Consider the following 23,294-nt stretch of genomic DNA (forward strand, 5'->3'; position numbering starts at 1 on the left):
TTTTAGTCATTTTTAAATGTTCTTTTAAAAGAAAGCCACCAAGCAAAATAAGCATTTCTTGAGCCAAAATAGTGACGTCAACTGTGGAACGGTCACTTCCCTGTGACAGCAACCAGGCGGCAGGGGCAGTGAAGCACCCGTCGTCACGCTGGTTCCCTAGTGCATACTTGGAATATGCTGGAGAATATTCGGAGAAGCATGGGTGCTTGCTCTGACATGAGTCTCAGAGGTGCAGACACACACCTGCAACATCCTAACTTTCCTTAGAAGCGATTTGGAACTATCAACCACAATATATTTATCCAAAGTCCCTATAAACTAAGACTTTCTGGCATCCTTTAAGTTGAACCAACTGAAAATACCCTTTGACTCTTCTTCTGCCTGTCCTACTGATGTCTGTCACCTTCTCCTGCCTGATCCCAGCCCCACCAGAAGGTCATGAGCAAAGTGGCCTTCTCAGAATGCAGCTGCTAAAGGCTCAGCCACACAGAATCCATCCAAGGGCCTCACGCGGTCAGAGCTGTAGGTACCACATTTTTTCCCACAGACCCTGTTTTGAAAGATTTGGTCTAGCAAGTTTATTAAAATGTTTTCCATTTAAAATATCAAAGCATATCTGACTGCCAATTAGAGCTCCCAAGCAACAGAAGATAACTAGTATTGCCACACTGACTTGCTAGTATTTCAACCCAGAAACAAAATGCATTTTAGCCAGCTGCAGTGGCTCACGCCTATAATACTAGCAATTTGGAAGGCTGAGGTGGAAGGATCACTTGAGCCCAGAAAGTTGAGGCTGCAAGTGAACTATGATTGTGACACTGCTCTCCAGCCTGGGTGAGACAGCCAGACTCAAAAAAAAAAAAAAAAAAGAAAAAAGAAGAAGAGGGTGGTTCCATGGTGTAATGGTTAGCACTCTGGACTCTGAAAAAAGAAAAGAAGAGAAAGAAAGAAAAGAAAAGAAAAGAAAAGAAAAGAAAAGAAAAGAAAAGAAAAGAAAAGAAAAGAAAGGAAAGGAAAGAAAGGAAGAAAGAAAGAGAAAGAAAGAAAGAAAAGAAAGAAAAAGAAAGAAAGAAAGAAAGAAAGAAAGAAAGAAAGAAAGAAAGAAAGAAAGAAAGAAAGAAAGAAGCATCTTAATAAGCCAGCGCTGCCTGATTCTGAAAATATTTGCTTCTGCCTGCCACCTTGCTCCCCACTACACTGCTCCAACCTGAACGCACCCTGGAATCTGGCACAGCACTGAAGACTCTTTGGGTTGCCCTCCCAGCAAAGCAGCCAATTTATCTATGATCTGAAATTACATCAAATTTCCAAGGACTGCGAAAAACATTTCCCATGAGCAAGAAGTTAATTTATTTGCACTGGGAAATGAGTGGTTCCCTTTGCTTTCCTGACCCTCCCATAAGCACCAGGAAACAACATTAAGTGACCCTGAAGAGAGACCCCAGACAGAGTCTTCACTTATTTAAGATGGCCTCAAATCAGCCATGTGTGACAGAGGACATAAATTCTACAGTCCACGGCATAGGGCCTGGGGGTTCTTTAAGCTGAGGTGCAGCATCTATCTGAATGCATTCCCTTTTGAGAAATGATTAGGTCGTGTTCAGTTTCACGTGTCATACTTTGGGGGAGGAGGGCTGAAATTGTGTATCTGGAGCAAATTTAACAAACTTCTGCTTTATGCAATCATAGGTAAGAAAGTAATCATTTAAAAGCTCAGATAGTGGAGTTCATTGTGTTAGGACAGGCTATAAGAAGCACCGTCTTCCTCTGCCCACGGTAATTTATTTCATAAAAACTAGAATTATTTTTAGAATTGGAAGGAGCAATATTTGAGATCATCCCAGAAAAAGGGTCATTTGGAAGCCCCAATAAGAAAAATTCATTTTCCAATCGAACCGTATTAATTTTAACAACTCCCAACCCACCAAAAAGCACTCCAAGTAATGAGAACCATAAAAGGAGGGAGGAAAACAGACATCAGTTCATGGGGCTAATAATTTTCTTCTGTTGTCAGAACAGCCTTGTTCTATTATTAAACAATCAGGTCTCAAGCATCCTCCCTCCATTTCTGCAACCCCCTGGATTAGAGGGAGTCTCTCATTTCACTCTTCTTGGCCTTGTTGAAGCAGCACAGGTGACCCATAGGACATCGGATTCTTACAGACCATAAACTGCTGATATTCCAGGTAGTCAGACATTATTCAAAGGACCTGTTGCAAATCATGCCACTGTCTTTCAAAGTCAAGTTAGTACTTAATATGTGCCAGGTATTGTGCTCGGCACTTGGCATGGACTATCTCACTTAATCCTGTGATTTATATACTGTTTGCCTGTATTTTAGATTAGAAAGATGAGAGCTGGATAACTTGCCCAAGGTCACAGAGCTCATCCACTGGCAAGCAGGGACTTGAAGCCTAGTGATCTGCTTGCATACCCAACACTCTTAACCATAGTTCTGGCCCACCTTATGATATCAGGGTGCATGCGGGCCTTACTGAATTCCCCAGAAAAACACACACACACTGGCTATGGACACTGTCCCTCCAAAGAGTAGCATTCACCAGGACTAAGGAAGACATTCGTTCTCTTGAAAGATTCAGACTGAACCCCACAGAATGACTGTAATAAGTGCAAGAAGTAAACAATACTGTAGACTCAGGGAGCCACAGTTATATGCCACCATTCTGTATTGTGAAACAGCCTCCTGATTTCCTGAAATCTACTCAACAATGAAGAAAATACAAAGAGGCTGTTGGAATCATTTCTATGTATCTTCTGATAAGGGTAACGTCTGCAACCTCAGGTGAGCTTTGAGACTTCAAGGCACGTTGCAAAAGGAAAAAAGTGAAAGGAAATCGCTCTGTTCTTGGGCCAGAATATATTTCATTCACAAAGAAAAAAAAATCTGAACTTTCTAGAATGTTTTTAACCATTGATCCCAAACAAAATGCTTATCATCTCAAATCTAATACTGGGTCCTTCCCAACTTAAAAAAACTGTCCCCAATGCACATGGAGAGTGGTAACTAACCCCATGGGTCAACTTCAAATAAGCCAAGGTATAAAAGGTATAAAACAGCTCCAAAAGGACTACGCTTTGAAAGGAAGGCCTTAAAGCATTTTGCAAACTTCACATGCACTTGTTTTATATGAGTATCTATAGCCACATAGAGCATAAAAAGAAAGCTTTGAAAAGGGAAGGAACTCACTGTACAGAAGACAAAACAATACCCTTTTTATTTTTAAAACTCTGGTGAAATAGGTTTCCATAGGACATCCCATTCAAAAAAAATTAATGTAAACCAACCTGCCTGTGGGTTAGTCACACTATACAGATTTCATCAGAGTGTTTACAGATACCTAGAGTATTTACAAATTCTATCCGTTAGGTAGTAAAGTGTTGTTGCAATTTTTCCAGCACATATTCCACAGTAAAATAAAGGGGGTATATTGGTGTTCTTGTATAAAAATCCTTAACAAATAGAGAAAGGCAATTTTCCTGAGAGAAGATTTGTTCTTGAAATATTTCTCTTTAACAATTGGAAATATAGAAATGGGATGTAGTTGTAAAAGAAGCATAAGAATGTCTAAGTTAACATTTTTCTTTTAAATTATTTTAAGTACCATTAAGTTAAAATGTTTACATTCATTATAAAAAAATGCTGTTAAATCTTATGCAAATGATTTAACACTGATTGCTGCAACGCAAATTGCACTTTTAAAAAAAATTATTGTATACATGGAAGAAAAATATCTTGTTTGCTACCCTGTTTACAAATTCTGACTGACTTCAGATCAGCCACACAATATGAACTTTGAGAAACGTCAGTCACAGTGTATGTTAAAGTTACAATGCAGTCTTGCAAACTGAGTAATATTTTTGACAAGAGACCTCATGAACCGACTCAGCCTCCAGAGATGTGTACCAAATGGCCTCAAGTGATCTTCTCCACGAACGCACGTGAAATCTGGATGTGGAAAAGGTATGAAGAAATTCTGGAACAACCAAAATTGATCAGAAGAAGTACATGATTTTGGACAAAATGCAAAATCTTTTTTAAAAAATCTCTCTCAATATTCCTTAGCAGGCAAGGCCCAGGTCCTAGTCCTGGTTTCTGGAAGCGGAGCAGGGTCCGCCCCGGAGGCGGGCTGGCTGGAGTGGCCCTGGCCAGAGAGGGAGGCAACGCGCCCAGTTGCACCGGCCCTTCCCTTCCATCTTCTCTCACTCTTCAGCAAGCCTCTTGGGGAAAACATCTCTTTCAAAATAAAGGCACGAGAATCACGTTCTGTCAGCGCAGTCGCCACTGTCTGGACTGCTGCACAAAAGCAGAGACGAGTGGAGTGAGGCCCGCGGCAGAGCCCTCCCTGCCTCTTGGCGGCATGGGCTCAGGCCAGGGCCAGGGCGCACCAGGAATCCTGTCGCACGGAGGACGTGACTTCGGCCGGCGAGGCCAGACTGACGCCTATGTAGAGCCCATCTTGACCCGAATATTTGAGCTCGCTGTTCTCGGGATTGGTGCTCTCTCCCGCGCCAGTCATCACCGGGGCACCCGCCTGGCAGAAGAGGGGGACACAGAGGAGAGACGAGAAGGGGAGAGGCGGTTACCATCCTGCTAGTTAAGAACATGAGAACTAATGAACGGGTCAGTGCAGCCAGGGCCAGAGCTGCTCCTGGGCGGACCCAGGGCAGGGCAAGTGAGGTCGGCATTACTATCCCCTGCCCCCAGCAAGTGGGGGCTTTTCCCTGCATTGCACTGCGGTGCCACTGACCTGACCCTGGCCACTCAAGCCTTGGAAACTTTAGAACTCAGGGCAGGAGCCACTGGCAAGATGCAGAGCTGGACAAAAGGAAGGGGAACTGAAGGAATCCTATTTGTCAAAAGTGCCAAGTTCTAAGATCTCTGACGGTGAAACAAACCTCACTGTGTGGGTAAACAGGCATTAATGATGCTGCACAACCTAATCATTTCCAAAGAGAAACGTGCGCACGTGCACACATACATATACACACACACACACACAGCTCTAACAAGGCTTATCCAGTGATGGCAAAGTCTTTTAGACTTTTTAGAAAAGCTACACAGTTCAACGTTCCCTGATAAGTGAAATTTTTTAGCACTGACTTCATGGAAAATAAGCTCGTGCATATACAGGTTTTAAAATCTACCTCATTTACCTTAATTCTTTACAAGAACAGCCCATCTCTGAAGCAGACCACATTATAAAGAAAATGCTAACATCCTCTATCTGCCATGCATGATCATGGCAATGATTTCTTTTTTTTTTTTTAAACAAAGAGTCTCACTGTCTCCCAGGCTGGAGTGCAGTGGCACGATCTCAGCTCAGTGCAACCTCCATCTCCTGGGTTCAAGTGATTCTCCTGCCTCAGCCTCCCGAGTAGCTGGGATTACAGGCACGCACCACCACGCCCGGCTAATTTTTGCATTTTCAGTAGAGACGGGGTTTCACCATGTTGGCCAGGCTGGTCTCGAACTCCTGACCTCAGGTGATCTGCCTGCCTCAGCCTCCCAGGGTGCTGGGATTACAGGCATGAGCCACTGTGCCCAGCCACAATGATTTCTTGAAGCACAAGTTCACCTTTCCCCTCTTCCACCCATTCCTCCTATTCATATGAGAAAGGCCAAATAGGAAACATCATATAATTTAGTAGAATCAAACCAAAATAACTAAAATCTGTTTAGACAACAGTTTGAATAAACTTGCTTTTGAGATGCTTTTTGAAAAATCTCACCATAATCATGTACTTTTTAAAATCACCTTTTTCCTTCTAAAAGTTCAGGAGCTCTTATTCCTTCCAAGCTTTCAGGGTTCCATTCTATAAATTACCAGATACTTGTTATTTGACAGAGGTAGGACATTGTGTACTTTTCAAAGAATTTCTTTTTTACATACATAATCCCATTAAATCCTTAAAACAGCCATTTCTCTGGCAGTAGACACAGGCAGAACAGAAAGGAAGTGTGCCGAGCCTCTGCGGCCTGCAAGTGAATGAGGTTCAACTCTACTCGTTTTTCCAACAAGATCTGGTTTGCTCTCAACCCTCACCATAAGCGCATGAGGCTGGGAGGAGGCAGGACTTCAGGGAGCAAGCCCTCTGAGTCTAAACACCCAAACTTCCTTCCTCCCAACCAGACAGACCAAACCCAACCCCTCCACAGGTAACCACTCCTTCCCTTTCCCAGCAGAAAGGTTTTATGAAAATCCAGCAACAACACTGGCCCCACACCCAAACTTCTGTTTACATAACGCAAGTGTAAAGACTTAAACTGAGGGTTTTAGGTGCATTAAAAAGCAAATGTCACAAAATCAGTGAGATGTCTAAAGCTTCAGATGGATTCTCGTGGCAATTCTGAAAGAGCTAAAATAATCCTGTCCAAAGAACTGAATGCCATGAACGTGGTTATACTTACAAACACAGTGATTAACTTTAGCCCTTAATTCCAGACTCTACGAGAAGCAAATCCAGTGTGGATCCAGATTTAACCCTCAAATAAATAAGCAAAAGGATGATATTCTGTTACAAAAGAATTAGTTATTTAGAAAGGAACTATTAGAGTGAGCTTCCTTATAATGATATATGTCATGTCCAACTTTGCATTGATTTTCTTATTCCAAAACTGGCACATCAGCATGCATCTGACTAAATCTGACTTCACCGCAACAAGTGTTATTTTCTGAAATGGACAAGGTTCCTGAACTGGCCCAGGAAATAGCCCATCTCAAATGGCAGGGAAATGCCAAGACAGCAGAGGGATCTGTCACCACCACCACAGCCCACAACAAGAAACATAACCAGGCTGGGCACAGTGGCTCGTGCCTTCAATCCCAACACTTTGGGAAGCCGAGGAGGGAGGATCACTTAAGCCCAGGAGTTTGAGACCAGCTTGGGCAACATAGGGAGACCCCATCTCTACAAAAAATACAAAAGTTAGCTGGGCATGTAGTCCCAGCTATTTGGGGAGCTAAGGTGGAAGAATTGCTTGAGTCTAGGTGATGGAGGCTGCAGTGAGCTATGACTGCATCACTGCACTCCAGCCTGAGGGACAGAGCAAGATCCTGCCTCTAAAAAGTAAAAATTAAAAAAAAAAAAAAGAAAGAAAAGAAAAAAAGAAATATTGGCAAAGCACCAACTGACAGCCAGACACTAGACCAGGAGCCTGAAAGATAGTCACCGCCCCAGGAGCTCCCAGGCTATGTGGGTAGCCAGGATCCGTACACATTAGAAAGTTGACTGTTGGCTGCTTATCATGAATGACAAATGAATGGCTGAGACAGGAAGGTAGCCCAGGAGTCAGAAAAGGAATAGCAGAGGGCAAGGACTCCTGGGCAAGGAACCAAAGGCAGCCCGCACCGGAGCCTGGGGAGGAGGGGAAGCAGCTTGGACTCTCAAGTCCTGTCCTGATTCAGTCCCTTGCTGAATGCAGTCCCCCCGAGCCTCCTCTGTGCCCAGGTCCTCACATTTCCCACCTCAGGGATGGCTGTGACAATTAAATGAGCTCATGTGTGTAAAAGCGAAGGCAAGGTGCCTTGCCATGTTAAACATTCCATAAACGGAAGCTATTGTTACCGGCGAGAGAAGCATGTTCAAAATGGGAGGCAGGACGGATGAAGAGAGGCGGTCACCTGGCCTGCTCAGAAGAAAAGCCAGCTGAAAAACAGAAGGATGAAGCAAAAGAGTGAAGAGACCATGTGGGAGAGGTAAACCAGAAGCCTGACATACAACTCTGTGTGCCTCAGTGTCCACACCTATAAAGTGGGATAAAAAGAGACGCCTATGTCATAAGGTTATTGCAAGAATTAAATTGGCTAGGCCATGCGCGGTGGCCCACACCTGCAATCCCAGCACTTTGGGAGGCTGAGGCAGGTGGATCACCTTGGATCAGGAGTTTGAGACCAGCCTGACCAACGTGGTGAAACCTCATCTCTACTAATACACAAAATTAGCAGGGCAAGGTAGAGCATGCTTGTAAACCCAGCTACTCAGAAGGCTGAGGCAGGCTGCAGTGAGCCGAGATTGCGCCATTGCACTCCAGCCTGGGCAACAAGAGTGAAACTCCATCTCAAAAAAAAAAAAAAAAAAATTAAATTGATTAATATATGTAAAGCCCTTGTAACAGTGTCTGAGAACAGTAAAGATTATGTCAGTATAAGCTACTCTTGTTATCTAATTACTATTGTTACGCTTAAGAGGCTTAGATGTAATTTATTCTCCTCATTCTATCCTTCAGCCCAGGCATGTTACCCCATCACCAGGCAGGGGTAGAAGCAGTGGGAACATAGTCGGAGCTCAAAGAGAACCACTGACAGTTCTTCACAAAAATAAATCAAAGTGTTCTGTAGCCATTCAATGACTCCCTTTTTTATTTATTTATTTTTTAATTTTTATTTTTGAGATAGAGCCTCACTCTGTTGTCCAGGCTGGAGTGCGCTGGATGCGATCTCAGCTCACTGCAACCTCCGCCTCCTGGGCTGAAGAGATCCTCCCATCTCAGCCTCTCGAATAGCTGGGACCACAGACATGTGCCACCATGCCCAGCCAATTTTTGTATTTTTTGTAGAGATGGGGTTTCACCATGTTACCCGGGCTATTCTCAAACTCCTGAGCTCAAAGGATCCACCTGCCTTGGTCCCCCAAAGTGCTGGGATTACAGGCATGAGCTACCACACCTGGTCACTCATTGACTCTTTTTCAACAAGCCACATTAAAGAAACGTGAACACCCTGAATGTTATTCTTACACCTGCGTAACAATCCCAAAAGCAACTGGCCAAAATAACCTGTCTTTTTTTCAGACAAAATGTTAAGCTAAACCTCAAATTCCACGAGTGATGCACTCCTAAAAATGAATCTGCTCATTTGCAATTAAAAGCAATAGCTGAGCCTGTCAGAAGAAAAATGGGGCAAGTACTTGTGCCCAATGCTTGGTAGCCTTATTTTATGTGTAGATATAGTAATATTTAAACATGAAATACTGCAAAGAAAGGCTGATGTTACATGATAACACCAGTTCCCTCACTCATGGCTAGCAGGGCTACATTCCGGTACACCCACCTTACAGAAGGCAGTTAGCTGCAGTGTCAAGAGCCATCCAGAAGTTTAGACCCTACTTCGCCCTGTAATTTCACTTCTGGAAATGTATTATAAGGAAATAATTCAAAAGAAGGGAAAGGCTCCGCAAAGGAAGCCAACCGTCGCGAGGTTACTTCTAATAGTAGAAACCATAGAAACAATCTAATGTCTAATAATGTGGGAACGGTTTAGAAAAGCAGGGTACATCCGCTCAATGAACTATTATGCAATTATTAAAAATAATAAGATCATGGAGCAAAATGGAAAAAAATCCTGTAACACCATGTTAAGCAAAAAACAGCAAGATATTAATGACACGTCATAACGGCAATTTATCCATGCACATGTGTAAGTATTACAAAGGTCCCCTGGGAGGAGGGGACAAACAGGGGACTAGCTGAGAGGGCCAAGTCTATTAGGCATCTATAACTTTCTTTGAATATCTTTCTTTGAATACTTAAATTGAATTGCATAGTACATCTATTTAGGTTGGTGTCAAAGTAATTAATTGCAGTTTTTGGCATTGAAAGTAATGACAAAACCCACAACTACTTTTGCACCAACCTAGTAACTTTGGGGATGAATAGAGGACGTGAGTACCAGAAAACACAAGGCACTTGAGGGACAAGCCAACCTTGATGGGATCAGAAAGTGGCTTGAAAAAATAGGAGGGAACCAGAGTCGGGGCACTAACAGAAGGGCGGGTCAGAAGGGCTCCCATCCACCCCTGAAATCATCTCCCTGCCACCTGGCATAGGACAGGGCCTGGCCAACCGCACACATGTGAAACACACAGTTCCATACAAGTTAAAACACCCAACACGTTGACTCCATGCATCAGTGTAACTTCAGCTCTCAAAACCAATATTCTCTCACTCTGTCACCCAGGCTGGAGTGCAGTGGTAGGATCTCGGCTCACTACAACCTCCGCCTCCCGAGTTCAAGTGATTCTCCTGCCTCAGTCTCCAGAGTAGCTGGGATTACAAGTGCCCACCACTACACCAGGCTGATTTTTGTATTTTTAGTAGACTTGGGGTGTCACCATGTTGGCCAGGCTGGTCTCGAACTCCTGACCTCAAGTGATCCGCCTGCCTCGGCCTCCCAAAGTACTGGGATTACAGGCATGAGCCACCGTGCCTGGCCTCAAAACCAATATTCTAAAAGCAGAAGGCGTTCAGAGTTGGCACAACGACTCTTCTTAAGAAGAGTGGCTTGTCCTGTTATTGTTCATCTTTCAAGTCCCTTTCCCTCACTAATGATAGTCAAGAGCTGCCTACTGAGAATCAGTACAATGTGTGTGTATGTGGGCCGTGGGGGGTGGAAATCAGAGAAAAATGTAATATGATCCTGGACCTAATACACACACATACAAACACACATATAAATTTCAATTGGTTAATATATTTTCCCACAAATAATTCAACCCTTCAAAGGACTTTAGTTCAGATTGCAGACATTGCAACCCAGCAAAAGCAGGCACTTCACTAACCTAGACCAACCTAAACAAACGTTCCTGAACAAAAGGGAGGGAGAGCTCCGGAATGCCCACAGCTCAACCATCCTCCCTCCTTTCGGCAGGCAGCACAGGCCAGGCGGAGGTCCCTGCTCTCTCCCTGATCAAAGTGCAAGGAGGGTGGAGCAGAAATCGGCTCTGTGTTTCCATTCAAGGCTTATCTGCCCTCCACCCTCCCACAGACAACTGAAAATGGAGGTACTTCCTGTTGAAAGAATGTGTTATCAGGGCCAGACCCAGCCTGGGCTTACCACTGAAAGCTGGCCGGGTTAGGTGGGAGACAGGCAGAGCAGCTGGGCTGGAAAACTCTCTCCAAAAGGAATAAATGACTTCAGGGAGAGCTTGGGCTGCTACAGATTGGGACATGGAAAATATCTGCTAGCCTGAGAAGCAGCCACAGTTCATCTTTAGATCACCTGGAATTTTTTTTTTTTTTTTTTTTTCCTGTGAGGAGCCTTCACTCAATTTTGGACACATATCTGAAAAGTCAAAGATTTCTGATTGGATCAACTCATGGAGACAAATGCCCAGCAGTGTCTCTCTTTGTTTTCCTTCATTTCGCACATCCCATAATGGGGAGGGCGAGAGACAGCTTCTGATGGGAAGGCAACACAGCCGAGAAAAGGAAACCCTGAAAGGGCGTAGCCTTTTCCAGAGAAAAACATGGGTTCTTTGGCTTGTGGATTACATGCATACATTTCCTTTGAGGAAGAAAACCAGAGAGGAGTGTATCGGGCATGCTCTATCTTCCTTGCTGGAATCTCTCTTCATGCAGTCTCGGTCTGAAGAAAGAAAACACGGCGCCCCAGGCAGGCTGAAGGACGACCGTGTGATCCTTCCCAGAGCAGACGACTTTGATGGTGATCACACTGCCTCCTTCACTGCAAGGCAGACTGTCGGCTCCCCCAGCCTCTGATCCGTCCTTCCTACACATCTCAGTGAGATTGTGCTTTCGGCTTTTTCTTGTGTGAGGGGAAGCCAGCGGTCCCTCACTGCCAAAGCTCTTCTCTGCTTTTGTAACCTCTAGGTTAGACTCCTGTGGTGCTTTATAGCTGCCTTCCTCAAAAGAGGAATTAAAAACTTTGTATAAATTCCAACAAAGGGGAAATGCTTTCCTGCAAATCGTAACTTCCACTATATAAACTACGATTATTTCAGTTTGGCTGGAGGTAACAGATGACCAGACACAAAGTGACTCAGTAATAGTTTAGAAGGTGACACATGAAAGACACATGAACACACAGATTCTGTCTCCACCAGGACATGTGAAAACCAATCACAATGAAACTCGAATTCTTAACAACTTAATAAAACAAAAAAACACAGACAACTTCTCTCTAGAGGGAGAGTCACCGTCACCTCAGCTGATGACCTAACTATTCAGCAGAACAGTTTTGTATTTTTTTTTTAATTCAACAAACAAATTCCTTACTGGAAATTTCACCAGCTGCTCCCCGACTCTGCCCCAACCCCTAACCCTCTAGCCCCTTCTAGGCCTGAGTAGGCAAGGATGTAGCCACACCAAGGGATACTGCCCTTTTCAAGAAGAGGAAAGCAATTCTATGCACATAATCTATTCCGGACAAAAGAGCAAATTGTTTTATGTATCTGTGCACACTCAACAGCAAGCATGCTGTGGTGAAGAAAGGCACCAGTGAAACTGTAAGTATTCTGGGATTATCACCAAAACACTGATGTACAAATAGAAATTGCAAGGGAGAGGGTTTGTCCCACAACTTGAAGTCAATGAGCACCCTAAAGAAAAAGCTTATCTTCTAAATGAATCAGAATGAATCACATTACTAATCTTCAAATTAAGTGGGACAGAATCCTGAGGCAAGATTTAAAACCTGGTGAATTATGATCTTAATTTTTATAACAAAACTCACTTTTCAGGAGATGGATGAGCATCTTAATCTCTCCATCTTAATTACAGAAAACCTACCAAGAAGCATTTACAATACACTTAAACCACAGAAAGCATTAGGAAAGTACTAAGTAAGTATCAGAAGGAATAAAAAATTTGCTCTCAGAGAAATACAAATCTCTAAAATGTGTTTACTTTCTTAACACCATAACTCTACACCTCTAAATTTCCCCGTTAAGAAAGTGAGGATCTTATTCTAATATCTTGGGATGAAAAAAAAAAAATGCCATGCAAATAAAGCTGATCACTATTAACTTCCAAGACCTGTATTTAAGTAGTGCTATTCTACTTAAACTTCAAAGAGGTCTGCAGGCATCTCCCACTTACTCTACACAATACTCCTCAGGACCAGATGGTAGGAATTACTTTTCCCCTTTAGTAGAAGGAGGAAAACAGAGGATTTACAGAACCTTGGCAGCTCACTATACTCACACAGACAGAGCTGGAACTAGCGCCTGGCTGCTGGAATCCGTTTCCTCCCAGCTGCTAATCCGTGAACCCCCAGAATAAACTTTTGACCATATTCAGGCTTCACCACGAATCAAGCAACTAAATTTAATGACAGCTTTAAATGTAAAATACTTGTGTTTAATAAAATTAAAATATGGTTCTGCAGCATGTGGCCCAGCTCTGGTGAAACCGTGCCAGGCCAACAACCAAACAGGCAGCGCACCATCAAGTCGAATCATGATTTAAGCATCGTCAGATGTTGACTTGGAACTGTTTACTCATAAGACCCCAACAGGACATTAAAATCAATGCCTTGTTATGTACTTGTTCAAATCATTCTTAAAATATGAGGTTAATAAAATAATGCCTTTGTGCTCAGTCTCACAAATTCCGAGTACCGAGCCTTTTAAAAAGCCTGATGTGATGGGTAGCTGACTGGTGAATTGTCATACTGCCAACACCTGTCTTTGGAGATGCTTTTTTAAATTATTAAAATTTCAGAGAAAATTAACAGGTAGGTCTAAACACGAACAGAACTAACAGATTGTACTTAATTCATATCCACTGGATCTTCATACTGCTAGTAACTCTTCTGGCAGACACCCATGAAATGCATAATAAATTACTTTTGTTCCAGTAAAGGAATTCGTTTTCTTCGAAGATTCATTTAGCAATAACCTTTCAGAGCAATCTAAGCCAGATTTCTTAAATTTGGCCATGTTTTCCCGTAACATTATTTCATGTTTTCTGACAATTTTGTATATTCTTATAGGGGTGGCGGGGAGGGGGGGGAAGAAAATTGCAAAGAATCTGTAATTTGAAAGAAAAGCTGTGTTCTGGGATGAGGCTGTAAGAAATGGTGAATAACTTCTGCCCATACTTATTCTTTATCCAGTATTCTGGCTATCAGATAGTGATAATGAGTCACTTATTAAATAAACCACAATTCTGTGATAAATTATGTGGACATATGTTACAAACTATTTAAAGCTTTACCGTTTTCTAATGTACATACAAAGCCATTGGATACTGATGTAGCACACAGTGCATTTTTTAACTACTTCTTACCATCCTCCCTGTCATACACACACACACACACACACACACACAGAGGATTCAAAAAAAAAAAAAAAGGAAGTCTAGAAAAAGCCTTGAGATCAGAATGAAAGTATGCAAATCCGCATGCTTGAACATTCCCTGCTGGGGTGACGTGTGACTTTCATGCGAAGGCCAATGTGGTCAGACAAGAACGTGAGTTATTAGAAGGGGCTGTGAACGTAGAAAGAAAGGGAGACTGGCACATAGGGAGCATGAAGATAAAACGCCAACGAAATATTTATGTTCATGGCTTGTAGCATGTGGCAAGTGGGATATTAATAACTCTGATGATTGGTCAACTCCCTGGGAGTGGTAACAGCCCTGGACTGGGAGGCAGGAGACGTCGGTTCCAGTCCCGGCTTCAACACTGGCTTGTTTTGTGACCTTAAGGAGTCACTCCGGATCTTGGTTTATAAATGAGGCAATAATAATATCTAACCACACAACTCTCTCACAGACCCTTTGGGAGATTAATGATTTTTTAACCCCTTTGCTACTCATTTAGAAACGAGTGTTTTGGACGATAGACTCTGAAAAAAAAAAAAAAATAGGTACTTGCCTATTAAGAAATGCTTTTACAGTGATTTCTTCATAAATATTCATTAAAGATAATTTGAACATTCTGAAAAGTTCCAAAACTTAGCATTTGCTTGTGTATGGATTTAAATCGTAGCATTAGAAGATTTCAGTACTGCAATCTGTGTTTCTCTTAAAAGAACCTTGTTATAACCACATTAGCTATGTCAACAAAAGTTAATTTTTACTACTTTTTTTTTTAACTTAATGTTACCCAACTGCCATATTCTTCCTACCACTACACATTTGTTTTCTAAGTATAACACTGATAAGAAAATTTGCATTAAGTGCCTTAAATACATTCTTGGTCAAGAGCAAAAAACTTCTCTCACACTGTTTTCCCACCTGTTTCAGTGGGAGGATATCTGATGCTGAAATTATTAATCAAAGTTAGTCAAATTTCTTTAAGAAAACATTCTTTCTTCTCTCTAAAGATTTCAAAGAAATGAACTGATATCACATATTAATCTAACACGCTGTAGTGGCAACAACATTGACCGCATCAGCCAGACCTGCGGCCAATTGCTTCTCAATTTGACACCGGACCTGGGAACTGTTCTTTACCTTCTGCATCTCACTTAGAAGGAGGAGTAAAAAATAAAATGTATCTAAAGCACCTGGCACATAAAAGGTACCTGACAGAAACTAATTTCCTGCCTCCCTATGTTCACTATCTTATAAGTGAGAGAGTATAGGAAAAGGAAAAACTTCTCCAAAGCAAGAGCACTATGATAAAATCGAAGACCAATCCACCACTGTTTGCCTCTGGAGTCCTCTAGAAGCTCTGTGGCATATTCAAGTTAAAAATGAAGCAGTAGGCCGGGCGCGGTGGCTCAAGCCTGTAATCCCAGCACTTTGGGAGGCCGAGACGGGCGGATCACGAGGTCAGGAGATCGAGACCATCCTGGCTGACACGGTGAAACCCCGTCTCTACTAAAAAATACAAAAACTTAGCCGGGCGAGGTGGCGGGCGCCTGTAGTCCCAGCTACTCGGGAGGCTGAGGCAGGAGAATGGCGTAAACCCGGGAGGTGGAGCTTGAAGTGAGCTGAGATCTGGCCACTGCACTCCAGCCTGGGCGACAGAGCGAGACTCCGTCTCAAAAAAAAAAAAAAAAAAAAAAAAAAAAAAAAAATGAAGCAGTAGTTTTCTGCTCCAGCCCCAGCAGTCTCTTGCATTAGAGCTCGCCTTCATAGGTTCCTCGGAGCAACTTAACAGTATAAGCACAACACAAGTCCTTCACAAACGTCCCTTTCAGCTCTTTCACAGGAACTATAATTTTGTGACCAACCATAGTGCACAGTAAATCAAAAATAATTCCATCACTTGGAGAAAAAGACAGCGGAGTGTAAATCTGCTAATAAAGACTCCCCCTCTACTGGAAAATGCATAGTAAGCTACAGGACCTACTAAGGTGTTTTTCTATTTCCACCACGGGATGCAAATATTATATGTGAAATAAAATCTATAAAAACCATTTAAAATATTTACCTGCCTAAGCTTTCTTCAGAGGCCTTATAAAGCACATCAAATAATCTTAACTTGAGTCAGTCCCTAGATCACTGCTGTTGACCACAAGCACTTATGGGTGCTTAACTCCTTCAAACGACCACACAGCTCAGGGGTGACTACATTAGGGAAATAGGTCTAGCTAAGCACACAGCATCCTAGAAGCACACAGGGGACGGGAACGATGACACCTATTTACTAGCAAGAAACAGAACAAAAGAGTGGTTAAGATACACCCAAACAGGCCCAGATGCAGCCAGCGAGGAACCTGAGTCTTTATCTCTCAGGTTATTGTCCACCTCTCTTTGTGGAAGTTGTGTATCACCAGCAATGCCCCACAAAGGTGAGGACACACATTTCCCATCCCTAACACGCCATGTCTAATACATTTCCATTAGAAGAGGTAACCAGGCAGCCACTCCAACCACCCGGCCCCCAGAATCCCTGGAGGCAGAGAAATCCAGTGCCGGCCTAAAGAAGGTCAGCGCATAGAACCAGCTGCCGGAGATGTTTTTCCTCCCTAATTGTGAGGAGGAAACTCTGCTTGTAAACTTGACAAGCAGGCGCATGCTACATTTGTTTACATCAATTATCAAAATACAGAACCCTCCAGTAAGAAGGTCCTAATTGTTGGACTCAAGTGTACAGACAGAAAACACATTTGTCACCGAAGCAGGATTTAAATAAAGTCCATCACATCATTTGGGCCCTGACGTTGATTTGAAATATTTTCAACTATCTACTTTCCACCCGCTCTATCAGCCTCACTTCCTGCCTTTGGCTTCTTACACCCTACACTCCAGCCACAATGAACTATTTCCCTTCAGCTCCAAAGATTCCCATGCCTTCTTCTTTCCTGGATACCTCTGTCCCAATTTTTTCCTTGTAAAAATCCTAACTAATTATAATTTCCTCTACTCTGTGAAGCCATCTCCAACTCTAGCTATCATTCCTTTAAAGCACGTCCAAATCTGACCAGTAGTAATATCTATGTCTATACCTGTCTCTCTCCAACCACCCCTACCACCTGCATGTTTTAAACAATTCCAGATGTGGCACTTTGTTTTACTCAAATGGAACAAGGACCAGTAAAGCAAGGGCTGGTCAGATATATTTCTCTCTCCATTTACCTTCAATACTTTATGTTTAATGATGATTTCAATATTATATGGGTAGTTTTAATATTAAATAGGGTTTACATTTTTTTTCATTTTATTTTAGAAATAGAAAGAGACAGGAGTCTTGCTATGTTGCGCAGGTTGATCTAACTCCTGGACTCAAGTGATCCTCCAGCCTCAGCCTCCCAAAGAACTGGGATTCCAGGCATGAGCCACTGCACCTGGCCTAATTTTTTAAAACAATTATTTATAGAAACTATTTTGAGGCAGGCATAATATGTTCAGTGACTTCTCATTCTCAGACATTGTCTTATTGCTAATTTTTCTGTAGCTGCCATTTTCAGATATTATTGCTAATTTCATCTCCAAATTAATCCCTATTACAAAAGAAATTAAGAAGACAACTTTTTATCTATAAAATTTGGGGATTGAGCTATAAAGTACCCTCCAGTTTTACAAATTTTGAGTTATAAGAGGAGAAATAGGAGGAGTAGGGCCATTTGTGGACTACTTATTAAATCTTATTGCAGAAATAGAACATTACCATGTTTCTCTCCTAAATAACAACCAAAAAAAAAAACTATAAAATACAATTCAGTCAATAAATGAATTTCAAGGGAAAAAAGGATTTTAATATTCTTACAATCCATAGAGAACAAAAGCCAAAGAAATTTTTTTTTTTTTTTTCTGAGACAGAGTTTCGCTCTTGTTGCCCAGGCTGGGGTGCGACGATGCAATCTCAGGTCACTGCAACCTGCAACTCCCGGGTTTAAGAGATTCTTTTGCTTCAGCCTCCAGAGTAGCTGGGATTACAGGCATGCACCACTGTGCCTGGCTAATTTTGTATTTTTAGTAGTGATAGGGTTTCTCCATGTTGGTCAGGCTGATCTCAAACTCCTGACCTCAGGTGATCAACCCGCCTCGGCCTCCCAAAGTGCTGGGATTAAAGGGGTGAGCCACCGCGCCCAGCCCAAAGAAAATCTGATTATCTATTTAGATCAACTAAATATACATTTTTTAGTAAATCTGCATAGATAAGAAAATTCTTAGCCAGAAAGAAAGACTATTTTTGCCACAGAAAGAAACCATCTATCACAAATTAAGTTTAACATACATTTTTAACAAACAAACATAATTTCAAAAGAAAAAAAATAGGCAATATTTTAAGCAGGGCTGCATGGCCATGAGGCCTCCTGATCTCAGACAGAAACACACGGCCCTCCCTGTGCCTGCAGCACACGCACAGCCTATATAACCAAGAGAAACTGAGTCATCCGGTGGCGAGGGCATTGACTTGCTGACTCTTATCTGAAGGAATGTCTCCTTTCTGCTCAGACACAGGTCTCATGAAAGCACAGATTAACAAGTATATAAAGCTAAGACATGAGGTTTCAGAGCAGCACAAACATTTTCATGGCATTAGGACAACTTATCCCAGAAGAATGCCATGCCCTAGGAATTACGCCCACACCTTCATTCCTGCTAGGGGAGGGGAGCCCTGGAGCCCCCTCTCCCAGAAGCAGACAACCACGATAGACCCCTTCCACGACACTCAGCTCCTGTGGCTCCTTTCACCCTGGCCAAGAGAGCTCAGGACACTGGTGTCATGCTAAGGCCCCGGTGCCATCACTTAAATGGCCGCATGAAAGGCAGGTCAGAACCCTGTTCCTGTCATGTCCCAGGAGTTAAAATAAGCCTGCTGGGAATGCCTACCGGTGATCTACAACTGATTTTTCAAGGGGGAATTAAAGTAAATAGCATGTTTCATATGGGCCTCTGGAACAGTTTTTTACTTCCTTGCTATTACAGTCATTAAAGAAGGGCAGTGATACTGCTACTTATACCTCTAAATGGAGGGATATGTGGCCCCCAGTTCCGTCTTCTGCTGGGAGTGTGCCTGAGATCGCCCTTTGCTTTGTAGCTCCGTGGCCCCATCAAACTAGGGTCACCCTGCACTACTAATTTCTACCAGTCAGTCACAGGGAGCGCTGGAGATCCGTGGGGTGGACGCATTACCTTAGGAGGCTTAAACTCCAAGCCAACCTCAGTGCTGTGTATGTAATACATATACTTTCTAAACACCAGATACAACCTTGCTATGTGGATCTGATATTTTCTTCACGCACAGCATTTCACAAAATCCTATAGGCAATCAGTCACAAAGCCAGCTGCCGTCTAACATCACGCACTGTGACCAAAATGGGAAAATGACACACCTTTGTCAACACAGCCACCTTTTAAAAATGCTTCTACCAGCTGTTCACAGATGGCTCCTCCAGCAGACTCTTCACAGCTACTCGGCTGCCACATGGGCCATGCCATACACATGAAGGCTCAGCCCACCCAGAGAGGACATCAAAAAGTGCTAAGGGATCCACGGTCATATGCGGGCACGCCATGAAAACAACCTAGGGAAACCACTCAAGCCTACTACAGGTATTCTTACAGCTTCCAAAGGCAGCCAGCAGACGAGTAGCTGTTTCCCCACAATGGCCACAGCAGGTAGAGGCTTTTGGAGACAGCCATGAAATAAATAAAACCCTGCAAGCCCAGGCACCAGTCGTGTGCTCGGAACAAGGCCAGGAGTCAGTCCCCGGGGAACTGGGGAGGTCTGTAGGCAGGCCAGCAACCCTACCCCCTGCCCAGGTAATTGCAGTCAGACAGCGTTTCTGCAGCCCAGCCCAGAGGCTGGAGAGATGCCCCCTGGCTGCAGCTCACACCAGCCACTCCCAGCTTCTCAGTCCCCATGGAGGCTGCCTAGGCTACGGAAGGGATGGAAGCTTGCAGCTGAAGACCTGGTATGAAACTAGTACTCTCAAACTCCATCGTTAACATCCTTGTTGCTTTGCCTCATCCCTGGTGGGGAACTGATCTTTCCTCTGAAGAGCAATGACCAGCAAGCCACCTCCATTTGCTCTGTCCCTGGCAAGAGATCCTTGGACAGTAAGCCTAGGATCAGAGATAGAACTCCCAAGGCCTTTCTTCTAGCCAGACCTTGGCCCTTTCCACTGCCTTTTCACTCCTTTCCCTGGAGGGCAACTGATAGGACTTGCTAATAGCCAATTCGGAAATTTTACATCACAAAATCACAAGACTCCACCCACAATGGTTCCAAGTCCCCAAGCCCACTTTGGGTATATATCGACTTCAGTGCAATTTATCATTCAAATTAGTCTTTTTGCCACATTTAAGCTGGACTGTACCACCAACAAAAGTGACTTGGAGCTGGCAGCAGTCCTCATTTCAGTTAGGAGAGAGGCAGCTCCCTCCCTGCTTTAGAAAACCAAATTGTTTTGCCTCTAGCTACACAATTGCTCCTGAGGACTAGGGCATAATAAAGGATATTTTTAGGCCAGGCATGGTGGCTCACGCCTGTAATCCTAGCACTTTGGGACACCTAGGTAGGTGGATCACTTGAGGTCAGGAGTTCGAGACCACCCTGGCCAACATCCCGTCTCTACTAACAATACAAAAAAAAAAAAAAAATTGGCCAGGTGCGGTGGCTCACGCCTGTAATCCCAGCACTTTGGGAGGCCGAGACACGTAGATCACGAGGTCAGGAGATCGAGACCATCTCGGCTAACACGGTGAAACCCCGTTTCTACTAAAAATACAAAAAAATTAGCTGGGCGAGGTGGCGGGCGCCTGTAGTCCCAGCTACTCGGGAGGCTGAGGCAGGAGAATGGCGTGAACCTGGGAGGCGGAGCTTGCAGTGAGCTGAGATCGTGCCACTGCACTCCAGCCTGGGCAACAAAGCAGAGACTCCGTCTCAAAAAAAAATTAGCTGGGTGAGGTAGTGTATGCCTATAATCGTAACTTCTCGGGAGGCTGAGGTGGGAGGATTGCTTGAATCCAGGAGGTGGAGGTTGCAGTGAGCTGAGACTGCACCATTGCACACTCCAGCCTGGGTGACAGCAAGACTCAGCCTCAAAAAAAAGAAAAAAAAAGTTTTTAAATAATCTTTTCATTTCCCAAGAAACATGTTCTATTTACCACTTTCAATCCTCAGTTACATCTAACCTGCCTGTAAAACACAACGCCCTGGCATGGAGTCCACCTTTATAAAGCCTAAAAACATCCTTTACCATGAGTCTGCAACAAAAAACAACTAAAAGGTTTCTTCCCTTGTGAAACTCTGAAAAGATGTTTTGTTTCATTACAGAAAAAGCTCAAAAGAATTTGGGTCGGAGGACAAAGAAAAACATCAAATATAATTTTAAGCACGGTTTAAACATTCTGTTTTAAATAGTTAATTTTTGTTTGTTAAAGCCAGTAAAAATACGGTGGAAAGAAACCAGGTCTGTGGTTCCCAAACACCTCCGGGGCAGTAGTTCCAATTTCACCTGGGGCACTTGTTCAAAAACAGATATCCAAGCCCCACACCCAGAGACTCTGACTTGGAAAATCCAGGGTGGGGCCCAGGAATCTCTAGTATTTTAAAGTACCCCAAATAATTTCAGGATAAAACTAAATGTAGAAAACAATTACTAAGTAAATAGGCATTTAAATGCTGGTGTTTAGTCCTAATCTAGTCTCGGTATAGTCCCAAGGGTCACAAGGGCACATTTTAGAGTCCTGCTTACCGGAGGCCCTGCCTTGGAGCTCACTGAGGTCTGAGGGAAGGCCCAGTATTTTTTCGAAGGGCATTCCAGGTAAATTTGGGAAACATTAGGATGGGAAGATGCTCTTTACTTGAGGCAAACTGAGTTTTGGTCACAGCTTTACAAGAAGCTAAGTCTGTGATCCTCACAAAGACCCAGGCATCTCCTGTCCACAGTGGCACAAATCACTCCTAGGTTTTGTCGTAGCTGAAATAAACCCCGGTAAAATTAAGGTGCATTAGAAGAAGGCAAGCTCTCCCAGCAAGAACACAATTGGGCAAAGGAAATCAGTGAGTACAGCAGCACATAACGCTTTATGATGAGCTTCGCTTTGGGTGGATGATTAAAAAAAGGCTGGAATCAATACGATAAACAAAAGCTACTTAAATGTTACAGGCACTGTGATCGATGGCACCACTGACCTCATAGTTCTTCTGATCTACATTAGAAATACATAAATATATACACATAATATATATAGCAACTCTGATAAAAACCTGGAAATAAAACAATTTAAAACTCTTTAAACCAAAACTTCTTGCTTTTACTTGAGTTAATTTAGCCATAAAGAAAATGATACAGATCTTAATTAAGAGGTTTGTAAAGTACTTAAGTTTGTCATTTTGTTGACATTTAAATGTAATTTCCTCTGAAAACTATTCTTAGGTATCAACTAACTAAACTGAACTGTTGGTTTAGATTATTGTACTACCAGATAAGATAAAATTTGAGATAATTTACTAGAGAGCAACCCAGTCATTTAGGAGTCTATGCTGTTTTAACACTTACCCCTGAGGCTGTAGGTTGTGTTGTGGGGGAAGTATTTTTGCTGCAATCATCTGAGTTAGAAGAGGTGGAAGTTGGAGTCATGGGAATGGAATTATTGCTATTACCTGCAACAGTCAAAATTAACCTTATAAATACACATACGCTCTACTGTTAAGGTTGGCAAATACTTTACAGCCAAATGTCATTTTAGTATATTTACCAGAGCAAGTCTTTGATTTATTTATGTTCTTAGGTTTTCGTTTCCTGGTTTGAATTCCCTCTTTCTTCATAGCAAGTGGTCTGGGCACCTAAAAAATTTTCACATAGGCCATAAATTTAATATTATATTGAAGAAAAATCAAAGACCCAACATTGGTACTAAAAGCCCTCATTTAAAAGAATTTGGCAGCCGGGCGCAGTGGCTCATGCCTGTAATCCCAGCACTTTCGGAGGCCGAAGCAGGCGGATCACCTGAGGTCAGGGGTTCAAAACTAGCCTGGCCAACATGGCGAAACCCTGTCTCTACTAAATATACAAAAATTAGCCAGGCACGGTGGCAGGCACCTGTAATCCCAGCTACTTGGGAGGCTGAGGCAGGAGAATCACTTGAACCCAGGAGGTGGAGGTTGCAGTGAGCCAAGAGAGCA

General features: G+C 43.0%; 1 protein-coding gene across 2 annotated transcripts in view; it reads right to left on the reverse strand.

The window, feature by feature from the left end:
* Nucleotides 1-3,212: 3,212 nt before the first annotated feature.
* Nucleotides 3,213-23,294, reverse strand: part of LOC105464867 (GATA binding protein 6) — a 33,498-nt gene continuing 13,416 nt past the window's right edge. The window contains exons 5-7 of one of the 2 annotated variants that reach the window (XM_011712969.3): nt 22,868-22,955; nt 22,669-22,772; nt 3,213-4,553 (exon numbers count right to left, since the gene is read on the reverse strand). In XM_011712969.3, the coding sequence (XP_011711271.1) occupies nt 4,386-4,553; nt 22,669-22,772; nt 22,868-22,955 (360 nt within the window). In that variant the 3' untranslated portion in view covers nt 3,213-4,385. Of the gene's footprint in view, nt 4,554-15,769; nt 22,319-22,668; nt 22,773-22,867; nt 22,956-23,294 lie in introns of those variants that run through there. The other variant, XM_071085562.1, reaches the window with a different exon arrangement.

The sequence above is a fragment of the Macaca nemestrina genome, chromosome 19, assembly GCF_043159975.1.
Source record: "Macaca nemestrina isolate mMacNem1 chromosome 19, mMacNem.hap1, whole genome shotgun sequence".
Classification (NCBI taxonomy): domain Eukaryota; kingdom Metazoa; phylum Chordata; class Mammalia; order Primates; family Cercopithecidae; genus Macaca; species Macaca nemestrina.